Below are 18,103 nucleotides of genomic sequence, written 5' to 3'. Positions count from 1 at the left end.
GCAGCTCCTTGTTTACTGCTTCTGTCGAGATGATCAATGTTTACAACCACAATCATAATTGTTACCAGATCAATAATCGCGGCTCACGGCGCCCTCAATAAGGTGGAAAACTAGAGAAAAGTGACTCGATAATGAGGTCTGGAGGACTGTTGCAAGTTGTTTTGGACGTTCTGATCCTCCACCGTGAAGGACGGTTTTCGTGGGATTAAAGAAGCGTGACTTGTGGCGTTGGAACAAAAACCACGTTTGGGGTTTGAAGAGCAAAAGTGCTTTCAGGTTCCAGATTACTTTGTAAGAAAACAGAGCTGGAGTCACAACACCGTCAGACCATCGGTGTGAAACGGCACCAATGATCTCCCTCCGTCCGTGAGCAGTTTACTGCAGAATGCCAAACATCAAACCCGTCAAAGAGTTTACACTGTGGACACGAACGCGTTTTATACTTTAACATGTGAGAAAATGACAATATAGTTGGGTATCGGGATGTTTTGTAGGGTATTTATTTGTAATTGTTTTCATGCAAAGATTTGTGGCAGACGTTGGCTCAGGTTGTGTTAAACATGGTGGTGTGTTTTCTAAACTGACAGTTTTTCTAAAACTCGATATTGTATCGCCGGATTGTTGCCAAAACACATCCTTAGTATTCCTGTTATTCTGTAAAAGTAAGCATGCAAACATCGTCACTAATGCTCCACAGTTTTCATATTTGAAAGAGTAGTTTTCAAATTGTGATTTAATTGTGAACTGTAGATCGTATCGTCGGTTCAATCAGTGTAATCTTTAGTTTGTAACTGATTTTTAAGCTTTGTGATTGGATGTTTTTGTTGCCCAAATGCAAGTCGTATAATGTGTTCAACGTTTTTATGGCCATTTATTTTTTCCCGGATGTTTTCTAACTCGGTTAATATTTAGTTGTGATAACTCAGTTTCGTGCCTGGCGTCCACAGACTTGAAGTTCTCCAAATGTGAGTCATGTGACAGGATTTTGACTTGTGAAATCAGGGCTGCCCGGAAATAAGCCTGACTTACTTCACAGCTGCTTTTCCAGGAAAGCTTAGTCAGCTGTAACATTTTGAAACGCCACTCGCATGCAAAGTTCAGCCCGACTTGTCCTGGAAATGACAACAAAATGACCTGCTGAGCTAAGACATGTAGCGAGTCTGTCAAAGGCCTCGTTCAGGTGTGACTGAACCATAAAGTAGAGCTCCGTCTAGTCAGAGGGTTTAAAAAAAGCTGCTGAAAACACACGAGGTGCATCACATCCGTGAGCCAATCGGCTTCTGGCTGCTTTGATTGGACGTTTGTCGCTCCTACGAATTATTATAAAGCTTCCTATTGGACAACAAAATGTGTCCAAAACCTGCAGCTCAGCGCTCCACAGACGGGATTATGTTGACCGTGAAGATGTTTGTGTTGTTTATCAGCTCTCCTCCCACGCTGGGAGGGTGTAGTGTGTGTGTGTGTGTGTGTGTGTGTGTGTGTGTGTGTGTGAGAGAGAGAGAGAGAGAGTGTGTGTGTGTGTGAGACACAACACACAGCGCCTCTGTGTTGCTGAAGAAACAGGTAACCTGAGAGTGGCTGGGATATAGACTTTCACCCACACACCTCCACTCTGCAGAGAAAGCTTCTTTGTTGGTTCCACGTCTAAATGTAGACGCTTTGTGCTGCTTTTTTTTTTTTTTTTTTTCAATGTGAAGGAACAAACGACACTGGAATTCACTTTGAGCAACATTTGAAGGATTTATTACCAGAAAAGTCTGATATCTAAATATTTATTCAAGATCAAAGTGACGAACACGCTGGTTAAAAGTCACTTTAAAAATCTATTTTTTTCCTTTGCCTGTGACTTTGGCGAGAGGCCCGTCTGCTATAAAATATTAGCTTAGCTTAGCACAAAGACTGGAAACGGGTGGAAACCGCTAGCGTGAATCCATCTAAACAGTAACTAAATCGAGCTACCAGCAGCTCTAAATCTCACATGTTAACATGTAAGGGGTTTTGTTTTGTACGGATTAAACAAATGAGATGTAACGTGTTCAGTGTTGAGCTTTAGAGGAGCTGGTAGGTTGATGTTACCTTGGACAGAGCCACGCTAGCAGTTTCCCCCCGTTTCCAGTCTTTGTGCTAAGCTAAGCTAACTAGCTGCTGGCTGTAACCTTCTATCTAACAGATAGATATGAGAGTGGTGTCAATCTCCTGGTTTCTCTCGCTGTAAAGAAGCGTATTCACATAAGAAAAAAAGCCAACAATACAAAACAGTCATGAATTGGGAACATATGTTGTTTTCTTCGTTCGTCAAATTGCTGCCCTCAAGATTAACAATAACTACTGCTTTAGAGGCAACCACACACTACTGTTCCATCAGCTTCAGACCGTGCATGTGTTTCATATAAGTCACAAAGTATCTGTGACGCAAAGTCACCTTTTAAAGGGCCAGCTCACCCAAAGAACATCGAAGCGTAGTTTCTGTTTATGCCAAGTTTGTGAGGTGATGAGACGTCTGATGCCGACCAAACACAATGGAGGTAAATGGTAATTTGTTTAAAACATCAAACGCACACTCGCACAGACCTCTCTTTGTTTCCTCGCCAACACCAGTCCTGTTGTCTCACAGCAGACGCTCGTGTCTTTGTGAAGCTGGTGTCTGTGTTCTGGTGCTGAACCGTGTTTGATCACACACACACACACACACACACACACACACACACACACACACACACACACACACACACACACACACACACACACACACACACACACACACTCTGTTGTCTGGATGGAGATGCAGCAGACATGACGTAGAGTTACGGATAGTCGCTGTTCACTAAATATTTGGTTAATGATGATGATCCGATGACAGAGAGACAAAAGCCCCAAACTCTAAATTTAACAAACCATACAGTCCAACTTCCCCACACACACACACACACACACACACACACACACACACACACACACACACACTCTGTGGCGCTGAACTCTGTGTGTGGTTGTGGTGCATTGTTCGGTGATAATCACCGTGGTGAACCTCCTGCAGCCTGGCTCGCCTACAAACATCTCTAAGTCCTCTTACTCACTCTCGTTCCATTTCTTCCTCTCTTCTATTTTTCTTCTTCTGTTTTCTTTTCTGCTCTTCTTCTTCTTCTGGTCTTTGAACCGCAACACTATTTTGGAAACTTGCAGAATTAACTGTATCATCTACATCCAGGCATCAAATGTCCGGTCTAATTTGTAATCTTTTTTTTTTTTTTTAATTCTTTGATCGGATGGTTCCTGGTTTAGTTTAGATTTGATGAAACTTTATTGTCATCGGGTAAAAGCACAAAGACCAGAACTGCTGGATTTATCGTTTCGGCGTCGACATTGCGATGTGTGCGCGCAACGTTCTCCGCAATTTAACTCAAACACGTCATGACACAAAAGTGAAACTTGCACGGTTCTCTTGTTCCGTGACTAATGTGGTGTTTACCATTAATTACCTACAGTATAGGTCGGCCGGCCACAGTTTGATTACGACCCTTACATGTTTACACTTCTCTACACGGGGGGGGGTCAGCGTGGAGGGCCAGGGGCCGGCGCTCGGTGTCGCGTTTCCTCCGTGTTCTCAACGTGCACCAGAAGGATGCATTTTACCCTTAAAATGTAAAAATAAATCCTGATTTATAAATATAGTGCAGGGCAAAAAATTGCAATGTCAGTTTTTGACAATTTATTTTTTTGTCATTATAGATTATTGTCTTAGTTTACTTCATTTATCATTTGGTTTTAAAGATAAAATAAAACACAAGTTGACGTCGCACATTGTCTTGTTTCATGCTGCAGGTAAAACATGTTTAACGTGACAAAACAAGCTCACATCAGGCTCCACTGAGCAGCTGTTTACGTCTGACGCTGTATGCTAATCACACATTTTGTTTTTGTCTACTCGTCTCCTTTTGCCCCTCGTGTTATTTATTATCTTTTCTCCGTCACTATGCGCTTCCACCGCTCTCCTCTTCATCTTCCTCTTCCTCACCACATGGCCATGTTTCTGGTTCTGATGACATCATGGCCTGGGAACCGGCGGGGTGAGGTCACGCGAGGCTAAACGCTGCAGCCTGTTTGTCAGTGTGCGTCCTGTTTATGCATGCAGACGTAATGCCAGATGGGGGGGGTGTGTGTGTGTGTGTGTGTGTGTGTGTGTGTGTTAATGATAGGGCAGCACTAGGCTGGTTACTCTGTTCTCTTGTGGTTCTCCTGTTCTCGAGTTTCTTCTGCCGTTTGTTTGTATCAAACTTCTTTTAGCTCCAATGTCTTCCATCTGCAAACTGGTTCATTATTCCCCCCCCCCCCCCCCCTGGTTGCAGGTGATGCTCCGTTCTGATGCTGTTAAACCGTCCCGTTACATTCGACACAGTGGACCAGAATACTTTACTTAATGGTCTTGAGAAGTCGTTTCTGCATCTCTGATGAAGCTCTACTCTGGTTGAAGTCCTCAGCCATGAAACAAGCTGTTGCTCTTCACGCTTCGACCTACGGTGTGCCACAAGGCTCAACTTTAGGTCCGCTATTGTTTTAGATGTAAGTGTTGCGGCAAACGCTCACGTCGGCTGTCCATGCCATTTCAGACCTGTAAGGAGCCACCTTTAGAAAATATAGTAATTTACATTTTAATATCCCGATTATTCATGCACTTAAAAAGAACATTTTGTATCCTACATATTAAAGTTAATTGCGTCAATATTGTGCAAAATTAGAGGCTACATCTATGAAGAACTTTGTGCTGATGCACGTTTTTAACCCATCATTAAGTCGTTGACAGGATTAGTGTCTCGTGTGTGTGTGTGTGTGTGTGTGTGTGTGTGTGTGTGGTATGAAGTCAGCAGTAACGTTATAGCTGTGAACGGAGCAGTGCAGTGTGTGTGTGCACAGTTAATTAACCGCACGTGCATAGAGCGTGGTCGTGAACCTCAGAGCTTTTTTTAGAATATAATTTTAGGACGAAGGCCAATTTGTTTTTAGATGCTTTAGAAACAGGAGGTCTCAAAAATCTACATTTAAGTATATATTTTGCAACAAATTCAGTACTTGACTTGTTTCTTTACAGGTATAAAGGCAATAAAGTATCTATTAATATGAGATATGAGTTGACGGATAATCACCATCCCTCCTCTGCGTTATGGAGTTTGGTTTATGTTTTCACTCGTCTTCTTACTTGCATGCTCGTAGCTCATCTGCAGCCTTGGGTACCTTTTTTAAAACGTAGGTCTGAAGTGTGGTCTTTGTTAACCTTTTGCATTTATTTTGTCCTGCTTTGATGATGGCGGGTTCAGTTGGTCCTGCTTGAGTCCAAAATGTGGTAGCAAAGACCTCAAGCAACTTTTAAATTCAGTATTTATTACATTAATTTGTCCCGAGGCCAAGTCTCTCCTGGCTGCTTCACAGACTCGCCTCTTTCACAAACAGCGGGAGCTTTCTAGATTCCATCTTTCTTTTTTCTTTGTTCATTCACTTCTTTGACTCCTTGTGAATGAAAGCCGTGAGAGCAAGTTTCTCCTCGTTTGATCTTTCTCCCTCTTCATCTCTGCAGCTGTTTGAGTCCAACCGAGGACCAGATTAAAGAGAGAGCAACAGAATGACACTCGTTATCCAAATCAAAGACGTTTAAAAAGGGCCTCCTGCCTCTCGGTCTGTAATCTGGGTTCTCTCGGTGGGATCGCCCCCTCTGAGCTGCTGGTGCATGACTCATGTGACTCTTATTAAGCGGCGCCGTTATTACAGCGATGCATCATGCGCTGATGTCATCAGTGGGTGCTAAAATATGGGAGTGCCGACATACATGCGATGGGGGAAGACCGCTGACTCTTCTGGAAACGGTTCAAATGTTCGACCTTGAAAGTTGTTGGTTTTTTTTAAGCGATTCATCATTTGATAACAGCCTCGCCGTCCACTGCAGGTTTAAAGGGTCAGTTCACTCAAAGTATTAGAAACACACGTTCTTGCCTTCAGTCTTACCTAGAGAGGTTGATGGGATTCCTGCCACCGCCTTAATGCACGGCTGCTGAACCTTTGAAGAATGATGTGAAAATGAATCAGACTAAGTTCTCCAGCGTTACCAACTCTCTCTGTCGGTCACATGATTTGGTTACAGAATCGGTGATTGAAAGAAACTTAAGTAAATTTACTGAAGTACTGTACTCTAGTACAATTTTGAAAAATGTTGTACTTTTTCCTTCACTACATTTGTTTTAATAATAAGTAAATTCAATGCATTACAGTAAATTAAACTTCCCAGCAGTATAACAAATGAAGAAAATAAGCTCTATTGCAGCCAACTACAACTGTTAAATTGCATCTTAAATGTGACTGCATCAATATTAATAATCTTATTTATATATATATATATACAGGACTGTCTCAGAAAATTAGAATATTGTGATAATCCCCATACGTGTGATTTAGTTTACTGAACCAAGCTGAGTGTTTTTCAAGGCTCAGGAAACCCTTGCAGGTGTTTCGAGTTAATTAGACGATTCAAGTGATTAGTTGAATACCCTACTAGTATACTTTTTCATGATATTCTAATATTTAGAGATAGGATATTTGAGTTTTCTTAAGCTGTAAGCCATAATCAGCAATATTAAAAGAATAAAAGGCTTGCAATATTTCAGTTGATTTGTAATGAATCCAGAATGCATGACATTTTTGTTTTTTTTAATTGCATTACACAAAATAAAGAACTTTATCACAATATTCTAATTTTCTGAGACAGTCCTGTGTGTGTGTGTGTGTGTGTGTATGTATGTATGTATGTATGTATGTATGTATGTATGTATGTATGTGTGTGTATATATATATATATGAACTGAAGAGCCCATTTGGCTGCACAAAGAGTACTTTTATACTTTAAATAAATGATCCTGATTCATAAACTGACATACTTGTAAATAAGAATGCAGGACTTTTACTTGTAACCGTGTTTCTTAAATCGAGATCGAGTCGTTTTCCTTAAATAACAGATCTCGGTGCTTCTTCCGTTGGTAGTAATCATAATGACGCTGGCTCCGTCTCTTTCATCATCGATAGCTCTGAGTAGTGCTAAATACTCGCTCGTCAAGTTGGCTCTTCAGACTTTGGACGTGGAGATCATCATAATTATCATCGTGCACTCGCATGATTGCGACCACGTGAAGTATTGTTTACACACTAACAGAGAAATGGTGGCATATGAACTGCTCTGTTCAACGGGTCAGTTATCACAACAGCAGCACATTAAATCACCTGCACCGAGTGTTTTCTGTGTAAACCCACAAAACCAGCAGCAAGTCCACCGAGCCGGGCTCCCTAAAAAAAAGAAAGTATTAAAGTTAATGTGACGGTTGGCAGTGAGAAGATAAAATGACTCAATTAAAACGTGTATGAACGTTAGTGTTGATTTCAGGTTCATTAGAGAGCGTCTGTACATTTAACATATAAAAATAATGTTTCTCAAAGTTAAGAAACAAAGAAGGTTAGAAACCACAAATGTGCACACGCGGCTAAACCCGCAAGGATAAAACGATATTGATCGATTGATGATGATGATGATGTCGTTTCTATTGGACTGTGGACATGTGATCGGTCTCACAGCACAGAGGAGTGATGTCATACACCTGGTGTGTGTGTGTGTGTGTGGTGAGTGAAAGATTTGTTAACTGACCTGACAGCAGTTTGAAAAGGTGTGTGTGTGTGTGTGTGTTTATGGTTGGGTTTAAATTGAGAGCTTGTTGAATTTGTGTGTTACTTTTGTTCCTTTGGTGGGTGTTGAAATGTGTGTGTGTGTGTGATGAATTGGGGGTCGGTGGGCGGGGTTATGATCTCAACACTGAGGAATGTGTGTGTGTCTGTTTGACCCATGACACACACACACACACGGTAGCTCCACATCCTGTTTACCACTGAAGGTACCTCCTGTCGTTTTGTTTTGAAGGACATTTCCATCTAAAGTTCACTTTTCCCCACCAGACCTTTACATTGTGTTTCAGCATTAAGTTGTTTTTTCCTAATTACAACTTCATGCTGCTGTGTTGTTGTGTAACAGAGGTGCAACGGATCACACGTCTCACTGTTTAGAGTCATTGATCAGATCAGCAGGAAGAAAAGGGAGCAGATAGAACTTTTAGAGATTTCCCGATCACGTTTCTGTTGCTGCTGATACATATTTCACCAATGAGCCATATCGGCCGATAGATAGTTTTGTTGTTTCCTTTTCTTAGCTGGTATACAAGGTTTGTTTTTTCACCACCATCGCAAAAAATAATTCCTACCGCCCCAAAGTCAGTGTAGACCGTCCAAAAATCTAATTCTTTTTTAAAATTTTTATTAGAAAATATCGTTGTTGAATCGTGTAAATATAAGCAGCTTACAGCTTGTTATGAAATCAAACGGTTCATAATTCTCATCAAACAACCGTATTCATTCAAGTTTCTCCCCAAGAACTACGTTTTACTTGATGGTATTTGAACACATCACGACATTATAATTGACCTTCGCCGATGCCCGTTTTCACTGACTGGAGCTTGAATGCATCATAATGTAACTCAAGGGAACTCTGCTGTGTGATAACTGTAATCGATGTATTAAAAGCAGTGACGTTCTGCATTTCGTGTTCCTTTCTTCTTCCAGGCAGCTTTTGGTTTTTATTCGTTTATTTCTGTCTTGTATGAAAATCCCATCGCAGTGAACATCAGGTCTGCATTTATGGAGTATCTGCAATATCTCTGTGGTTCTTTCACTTTTTTTCGGGAGTTTGTGAAGTTTTTTTTTTTTTTAACGCAAACCGGTCCGACCCATCTGTAGCAAGTTTTTTAAAAAATCAGCTTATTTTCATTCTGTATGGAAATTTATGGAAACTAGTTGCAGCTTGAAAGGAAGAATGCTTTTAAAAATCTGCGCTTATTATAGTGGGTATATGGTGCTGTCAGCAGTAATTTAAAGTATAAAGATAAATCAGGATACTTATTGTTCTCTGGGGTAACAACATTAGTCTGGTCAAAGTTATTTATTAAATGATTTGTTCAAGCGTAGAACAATAAAGGCTGAGCAGCTCGAGGAGGATTTGTGAGTCGCTCGTAGTGATGAACCTCCGGAGGATCTTCACATCAATCTGGAGTCATCGTGAGTTTCAGCTCGTTGGTTTCTTCTCCAGCTGCAACTTTACAGTTTTGGTTCTTTATAGCTTTGTTTTTTATTGAAAAAAAAATCAATAATAAGCGACTGTACACTACCTGCTCAGCAACAAACCGCAGACGACACAGAGACGAGCCGGTGAACATGTGGAGCCTTTAGCAGCTAAAGAGACAGATAATGTCCCTCAAGTGTTGGTGGAGACCAAACACTGAGCAAAAAGAGAATTCTGGACTTCAGGAGTAATAATGTTGCAGAAGAGGTCTAAATAAGCAACGTTCCTCAATGCTGATGATGCCTTCATGTGGCAAAAAGAACCAGTTATTGATGAATTAATCCAACCGACAAGCGAATGTTTGTGAGGAAGTGTTGCTTTGTTCACAACTCGTATAAACCAAGTAAATAAAAACGTATCAAATGTGAACATCGTACGTCTTTAAAGTGTTTATTTGCCGATGTTGGTGGATCTCTTGTGTAAAAACAAAGCCAGCTGATTCAATAACGTCGGTCTCTATTTGACGTCTAATTGATTTATTTAGACGGGTGTCTGAGTTATTGAGTTATGATAATGTGTCGTGTTATTACGACACATCGTGACTCAAAAGGAAGAAGAGGTTTCCTCTCTCCGGCTGCCGGGGTGGGACCGAATATTTCCTTCATGCTGACATCAGCGCGGTGATCCGCCTCAGGCGTCGACTGTTCCGTACGGTTCGGCAGTAAATTGTCGGGTAGGAAGTGAAGCATGTGTGTTTGTGAGACGGTGATGTAGCCATCGTGTGAAGGAACATCTGTTTTAAGTGGGACAGCAGTTGTGCCTCCAAGGGAGGGAGAGAGAGGGGGGGAGGGAGGGATTCAAAAGAGTGAGCTACAGTTACCTGACTCCTGTCTCACCTGAATGCTGGTCTGTCTGGCTTCACTGAGCTTGTGTGCATTAGATTGATGGAGACAAATCTGAGCCAAATGCTTTTAAGGACGAGGTCGCGCCTCGATACCGTGTTTCAGTTTCACTGGTCGGGTTTGTGTTCAGAGGACGAACTCAAAAGGTCCAGACATTGTCTCAAAGTGTTTTTTTTATGGGAAGGTGGAGTGAAAAGCCGGCGTTCATAGAGAGTTTATAGATGTAATATTGTTTAAATGTGAGGGTAGTGGCTCGCTTTTTGTCTTTTGGAAGACCTTCGTACTGTCATAGTGGTGTAATGAACAGAAACAAAGAGAAACTCTGGCTCCTTTCTCACCTCTGCACAGCCGACCCATCGCGTTGTGAACGTCTCATTTTTGGTTTTGAAAAGTTACAGAAAAATGGTTTTGACACGGAGCCCACCTCCCTTTAATAATGACCCCTAGATGTGATGGGGAGCTATTCCACCGTCCGACGAGCTTCAGACCTGCTTGTGTCAGAAGGTGAGACAAGTATCACTGCAGAGCAACGACGTGTTGCACTGCTGCCTGACAGACGCCCGATGCGTGAGGTCTGAAAGTGTCCCACATACTGTAAGCCATCCTTGTGATGGGGACTTAAATGAATTCAGGGGTCGTTTATGTTCCAGGACGAGGCTCCTTTTTCATTTATTTTTCTCTGTCTTCACCCGATCTGCAACTTAACCTGTTGGTTGACGGGTCGGTTAGCTGTCGGTGTGAGTTAACGAGCTTCTGGACTCGTTATTGGTTAGTTAGTTAGTTGGAAGGTTGTTAGTCAGACTGTTGCTGGGATCACAGAGCAGGTATTATGCAACTTCCTGTTCCAGGGAGGGAGAGGGAGGGTGTGCCACGCTGATAAGAGAGGCATTTTGTTCCAACCCGATTCACCTTTATACACACCCATTCTACACACACACACACACACACTGACTTTATCTCTCTCCTCCACTTTCCGTTTCTCCTTGCACACATTCTTTGTCCCCCCCCCCCCCCCCACACACACACACCTCCCATTGGCGTCCTTGTTGCCTCGGTATTGTTGCGTCTCCACAGCGACGGGTCAACAAACCAGCAGGTATCTGCGGCAGCAGCGGCTTTAAACACCGTTTATCTGACGCGGATCCGGCCTGAGTTATAACGGGGAGCTTTCATTATTTTGTTTTGTGTGAATGGAGTTGTGGACAGATAAATCTCAGAATGAAAGAGGAGCTGACCGCGGTGTTTAATTTTCTCCGAGGGGGGCGGAGGAGTCGTGACAAACCTCTCACGTGTGAGAGCCTTTTAGTGGTCGTAGCGTGTTGACGATGAAACGTGAGCTGAGGTGATCGAGGGTCAGTGGGTTCATTTGTCACCAGCTGTGAAAAAGCAGAGTTCCAGGGAAATAAAGAGTCTTTCCACAGGATTCTTTAACTGATTAATTGTCTGTTTTTTAACAGTTAACTGTTAATTTTAAGTGTCTGATCAATAGTTTCTTCAGTTCTCCAGACTTAAATCATAAAGTGAGAAGTAGGAGCATTTCTCTTAGACTCGTGTATGGAGCTGTCATTATGCAGGACTTTAGGACTGTCGCTGTTATTTAGACCTTTTTTTTTAAGTTATTTGGGCCGGGCCAAGTACTTACAATTAGCACGATTGTGTTGAACAAATCCCTTAAAGCCACGAGGGATGTGATTGATAGCTCAGGTGTGTGTGTGTGTGTGTGTGTGTGTGCGTCATGCTGCTGCTGAGTATTCATACTTGTGTTCTTTAGACCGAAACAAAAGCATCTCGTCAGAGTCTTGTTCACTTAGAGTAGAATATTAGTTTTCTTTGTTTAGAGGACTGTTGTTGTCAACTTTTTCCATTTTGGGTCCCAGACCTGCGAGTCGGTCACATGAGGAGGATGAGGGAGCAGGAAACAATAAACAATGCAGCAGATTATTAATCGAGCTGTTAAAACCCAACACACACACACACACACACACACTCTGGTGTGTTTCTGTTTTGCTCTTCTTCTATCAGTGTTTTGACTCGCTGCATTTATGTTTCTTACACCCCCCCCCCCCCCCCCTCTCTCTCACCCTCCCTCCCTCTTTGTCTCTCTCTTACTCTCGTCCTTTATGTGAACAATAGGCTACCATGGCGATAGCCTCGTTAATCACAAAACTGTGTCGGCAAGGACGCACACACACACACACACACTGTTTAGTTCCCATTCTGATGTTCGGGACTGTTTTGAATGGAATGAAGTATTGAGTGTAAACACATTTTAAGGCTTAAAAGTTTTCACCAATACAACGTATCTCACAGAAACAACATGGCTGGATGGCACTAAAGCGTCCCGGCCTCGGATCCCCGAGGAGGCCCAGAATAGATCTGACCCGTCATGAACTATACGAAACAAGATTGAAGTTCTGCTCTATAGGTTGTGCAACCTCGGGTTCAGCAAAGTTAAGCCGATGCAAAAGTGTCTTGAACTTTCGTTCTCTGTGTGACTGATCAGTGTTTAGCTGAGCGACTCCTCTGGTTGTATAGAAGTCTATGAGAAAATGACTCTACTTCTCTCTTGATTTACTACCTCAGTAAACATTGTGAGTTTATGGAGTTTATGGTCTCAGTCTCTAGTTTCAAGTCTTCTTCGATACAGCGTGATGTATTGACCGGAGCCGTATCCTGCGTCTCAATCGTCACTCCCGACTCAAAGATGGCGACAGACAACATGTCAAACTCGAGGCTTCAAAACCGCAGTTCACAAACGATGGGTCACGTTGACTACGTCCACTTCTTATTAACAGTCTATGGTTTGAATTAATAAACAACAATAAATAACTTTTCTTAGACCCGCTGTCCTCACCCCGAGGTCTGAAACGCCGCTCTTTTGTTTGCTTTCCCATTCTTCTTCTTCTTTTAAAGAGTGGGGGAAAAAACCCTCATTGTTTGTCCTGATCTGGGCGACTGTGGCTGAGTGGAGAGCAGGCCGTCTGTCAATCAGAGGGTCGGCGGTTCGAACCCCCGGCGCCACTGGTTGCATGTTGATGTGACCTTGAGCAAGACACTTGACCCCAAGATTGCTCCCGTAGCTCTGTGCCTACGGTATGATGGCATCTGAGTTGTAAATCGCTTTGTAGTCTGTAGTCCCTAGTCTGAAGCCGAAGGCTCATGCAACGGGTGACAATGAGTCAAAAATAGAAATTTAGTTTTAATGGGCCACAAGCCAAAAAAAGCTTAAAGGTGCAAAAGAACCAATTCATAGATAAAAAGAAAACTAGCGTTGTAATCTCTTTTTATTGTGCATTAACACGTCAGAACTTTAATGGTTTGTTAGTACAAGTGTCCCATATGGTGTGACTGATCAATGTTAAACTGAGTGTGTGTGTTCAGAGGGTAAAGGCTGCTGCTCAATGACAGGATGTTTGCTGCAGAGGCGGAGTGTGTGACACACTCACGCACTCACACAGGTGTGGCAGCTCAACCTTGGAGGGGAAAAAAGAAAAGGAAGTTAGAAAGTGTAGTGTGTGTGTGTGTGTGTGTGTGTGTGTGTGTGTGTGTGTGTGTGTGTGTGTGAGAGAAAGGGGATGTGAAAAAACTCCAAAAAACAGACGGGTGGAGAGAGTGAAAGAGTTGAAATAGACAAAGAGGAAAAGACAGAAATACAAAGAGATAAATGAGTGTGTTGAGTCTGGAAAAACAGAGATTAGGAATGTAGAAAGCAGGATGTGGCAACCTCTCCTGTGTGTGTGTGTGTGTGTGTGTGTGTGTGTGTGTGTGTGTGTGTGTGCCGTCATTATCAGTGTTGTGTCACCAGTGGGTGAGGCAGCAGCACTCTCCCAGAGCTCCACCTAAACCTGAGGTTTGCTGAAACATGTTTGGACCACAGCTGGTCTGCTGACAGCGAAGCTGAGCTGCAGATTCACCAGGTGGATCAAAGGGGTTTATCTCTCACACACGCACATGCGCGCGCACACACACACACACGCACACTCACAATGTGGGACTCGACGCATGTCTGCACACAGTGTTGAAAGTCTGTTTGCTTAACGAAGCAGAGATAAATATATCTGGTAACTAGGTGTGGAGGCTCCAGTGTGAGATTGTTCACTCGTAAGTGCTTTTACGCCGCTTTAATTTCAATGAAAAGCAGAAAGACGTGTGTGGTGGACGTGGCTGCTGATTATAGTGTTGTTTCATGGCCCTGCCCCGAGGCGTGAGGGGAGACTATGCGTTCGGTTGAGTGTGAGTGCTACGCGTGTGCATCAGTCCGTCTGTCCGACAGTTGCAGTGATTCACAACGTAGAACAAAACTATTTTATTGATTGTTTTATGGCAGCAACCTGTCACTCAAAGCAGCCGAGCCCTTGATGTATAACTTAAACAAGTGAGTTGTATAAAAATTCACCTCTGTACCGTTGACATGAGTGTGAAAATTAGCTCTCGGGGCCAAAACTTTTTTTTGTACCAGGCTGTAAACATGTTAACACGGTGGTCTACAGGGATTGACTCGCTTTTGAAAACGACCTCAAGTGGCCATTAGAGGAACTGCATATATTATACTGCAGGATTGCTGCACAGTTGCAGAGCTACAAAAACAGACATCAACAAGAAAACTTTGATTTCATTTTGATCTGAGCGTCTGCAGATTAATTCCATACCTGCTGTGTTGTGATCTATTAAAGTTCGGCACAATAGGAAACGGACAATGGACTTTGCGGCCCTCTTGACTGTTGCCGTGTGAACGAGAGGCTCGTTGTAAAGTCCAGTTTCTCTGCTTCCAGTCTTTGTGTGAAGCTCGGTCCTGACCTTTCCGATCAGACACAGAGATGAAACTGATTGATTGAGTCAACATCACCTCATCCCTCCACCTCATACAAGTTCTAATTACAAGAAAAAAAATGATCATAATATCTGATTTTACTGAGTCTTTGACACATTTCACCCGAACCTCGTGTCTCAACTTTGAAACTAAAGTCTGCAGATAAGCAAATTCAATTATCATAAAGGTCGGAGTGTTCCTTTAATAAATACTTTGTTATTATAGGAGAGAAAAATGTAGACGGGGATTAAAATTGACTGGAATGTTTTGTCTGCTGAACTGTGTGTGTGTGTGTGTGTGTGTGTGTGTGTGTGTGTGTGTGTGTGTTAGCTGGTGTGAGGTACCAGCTGGTACAGTGAGGTCTGATTAATGAGTAACATTACCCTGCAGCACTCTGTTCTGCTCTGCTAAAAGAAAGCAAAAACCTGGATATCATTAAGTTTGTTTTCAGATCGGCGTCTGAAATAAACTTTTTTTGGGGGGGGGGGACTGCCAAACGGGCTGATTGAAGTTGAGGTTAAACTTTACAGACTGTAGGAACTGAAAAATGAAAGTGTTGAAGTAATAATCTCAAAGACTTTATTTTCAAAACGTCTGTTCAGTCACTATCTCTCTCTGAGGTCACGGTAACACAATGGTGACTGAGCTTAATGTCTCCTGATGACAGCCTTTTGTATTTGAAGTATTATGAATGTGAAAAATCACAAGCGGCACAGTGGACAGGGGTCGAGCTGCCAGAGACGGTAGGCGGAGCTAACGCAACAGAATTCTCACACCTGTGAAGAGGTGCACGGATTGTTCTGGTCTCTGCAAGCATTGCGAGTTACTAAGGCTGAACATGGAATGAAAAGAACGAAAACTACAAACGATTCAACTTAAAAAACAAGTGCAAAAAACTGAATTGACGTCACACAGATTACCGCTTATCTCCACAGGTGCCATCAAGGAGAACAACATGAAAATCTTCCAGATTGTTACTTTATTATCTCAGCTTTGTTCTTTTTTTTCCTCCCTGTATCTTACTGTATCTTGTTAAATTTAATTTTATTCCAGTTTTTCAACCTTCTAGGGTCGTTGATTTCTTTTCATTTCAATATGGTTGGAAAATCAGCTTAGCAAGACTTTAAAGAACATCATGTTGGGTTTTATTATTGTTAAAGTTACGTCATCAGACCCTCCTCGTTTGGGAGTTGGTGGTGTAGATGCAGCGTCACAGGAGAACCAACAAACGTTGTTTTTTTTTAATTCTTCGAAACTTGAATCTGACCTCAGGTCTGTCTGTTTCTCTCCGTCAGACTCTAAAGCCATCGTGGATGGGAACCTGAAGCTGATCCTGGGTCTGGTCTGGACTCTGATTCTGCACTACTCCATCTCCATGCCGGTCTGGGAGGGCGAGGAAGAAAAGGTAACGATCCAGATTTCATGATTTCATGTCATTAAGTGATTCAAACCTGAAGATTAAAAAGACAACAAACAGTTGCTGCACAAATACGTACCGCTGTTAGAAAGCTGACTGACGTACGCTGGTTCTGGTTTCTGCAGCCGGAGTCAAAGACGCCGAAGCAGCGTCTGCTGGGCTGGATCCAACACAAACTCCCTGATATGCCAATCAACAACTTCAGCCACGACTGGAGGAACGGCAAGGCGCTGGGAGCGCTGGTAGACAGCTGTGCACCAGGTACTGTGTGTGTGTGTGTGTGTGTGTGTGTGTGTGTGTGTGTGTGTGTGTGTGTGTGTGTGTGTGTGTGTGTGTGAGTGCGGGTGTTTCAAGGCTGTAGAGCTGACTGTATGTGGGTCCAAAGTTAACTACCGTCGTATTTCCTATCAAAATAACCGCCTTGACCTAGAACTAGTTTTATCTTTCCCTGTCGCGTCTGTGGCTTGTTGTGGTTCACGCTGTTGCTGTGTGTCGTTTGCAGGCCTGTGTCCGGACTGGGAGACCTGGGATCCAGTGAAACCAGTGGAGAATGCCACTGAGGCCATGCAGCTGGCGGACGAGTGGCTGGGCATCCCGCAGGTTAGATTCCCTCTGACTCTGTTCCACATCTGCTTCTTGTGACCTTTAACCTTTATTCAATTGTTTCTACTTCGAAGATGTTGGTGTTGTGATGATTTCATGACTTTGATATCAGAAACATGGAGATTCATGAAACTGGTAACTCTTCCTCTCATTATTCTCTCTGCTGATGAAGTCGCTTCATGTTCATTATTTCGTTGTTGGCCTTGACAAAATTGACAGAAAAAATACAAAGTAAAGCAAATAAAGATTTTATTTACTGAACTTCTTAGCATGATGTGCAGTCAAAGGCTAAGACGCTTTAGAACAGAGGTTTGCTGGGAGGAGCTAAGACGCTAGCAGAGCCGTTAGCATAATGAGAAGCTAGTTTTGGATGATTTCAAAGGAAGGAGGCGTCTCTGAGGCCTTTTACTGTGTGATGCTGCGGACGACGCATACGTTTTTGTGTTCATTGTAGCCTGGACTGCTAACAATGCTAACGTCTAATAGGTTCTAGATTCGTATGGATGCAGTGACGGTTGCTTTGCATCCTGTATCGCCATTCAAACAGCCAAAAACCATCACATTTCACTCTTCATCACGCAGCCCAATAGAGAACAGAAGTCGCTCTGCTGTGATTTGTCCCTCCAGAGGTCGAAGGTTGTCGGAAGCGTCTCGCACAGACGCTGTTTGGTTTCCTGATTGTTCGCAGTAGAGGAAACTCACTGAAACAGAGTTCGTGTTTTTTACACACTTCAGTTTGAAGCCGAGAGGATGCGACTCGAGCTGAAACGGAAATGTGCGATAATGACTTATGTAACAAAATCCCGGCAAATAATTTGTAACTTATGTCACTTTTGAGTAATTGGTTAAAAGGTCTTTCTTGTTATTTACAATAGCTTCTCTGCAGAATTGAGAGCTGATTTTTGTCCTTCAGAAAATAAAAAACCCGTGTGTGTGTGTGTGTGTGTGTGTGTGTGTGTGTGTGTGTGTGTGTGTGTGTGTGTGAAGAAGAACCTCTGCAGTGATCGTGAAGACTTTCTTTCGTCCTGACTTCATTCATTCCTCAGTCGAATGTTTCTGTGTCGTGGCTGCATTACGTTATGCTCTGCTTCCTGTCAGTCAGGTGACGCCCACAGGAAGTCTCCTCCAGAAACAACAAAGCTGACCAACTTCACCGTCACACCCATGACGTTACTTTAGGCCACCCTCGTCTGCTGGAACACTAGTTCGGTTTTAAAAACCGTGAGTGAAGC

The 18,103-nt window shown here is 42.9% G+C and overlaps 1 protein-coding gene across 2 annotated transcripts in view; it reads left to right on the top strand.

Moving 5' to 3' along the window:
• flnba (filamin B a) overlaps positions 1-18,103 on the top strand; it is a 62,126-nt gene that overhangs the window by 7,289 nt on the left and 36,734 nt on the right. For both annotated transcript variants that reach the window (XM_079156950.1, XM_079156949.1), the window contains exons 2-4: positions 16,147-16,256; positions 16,394-16,529; positions 16,771-16,868. In XM_079156950.1, the coding sequence (XP_079013076.1) occupies positions 16,147-16,256; positions 16,394-16,529; positions 16,771-16,868 (344 nt within the window). The remainder of the gene's footprint in view (positions 1-16,146; positions 16,257-16,393; positions 16,530-16,770; positions 16,869-18,103) is intronic.

Source organism: Pholis gunnellus (assembly GCF_910591455.1).
Source record: "Pholis gunnellus genome assembly, chromosome: 3".
Taxonomy (NCBI): Eukaryota; Metazoa; Chordata; class Actinopteri; order Perciformes; family Pholidae; genus Pholis; species Pholis gunnellus.
This window is presented reverse-complemented; position numbering and strand designations above follow the sequence as displayed.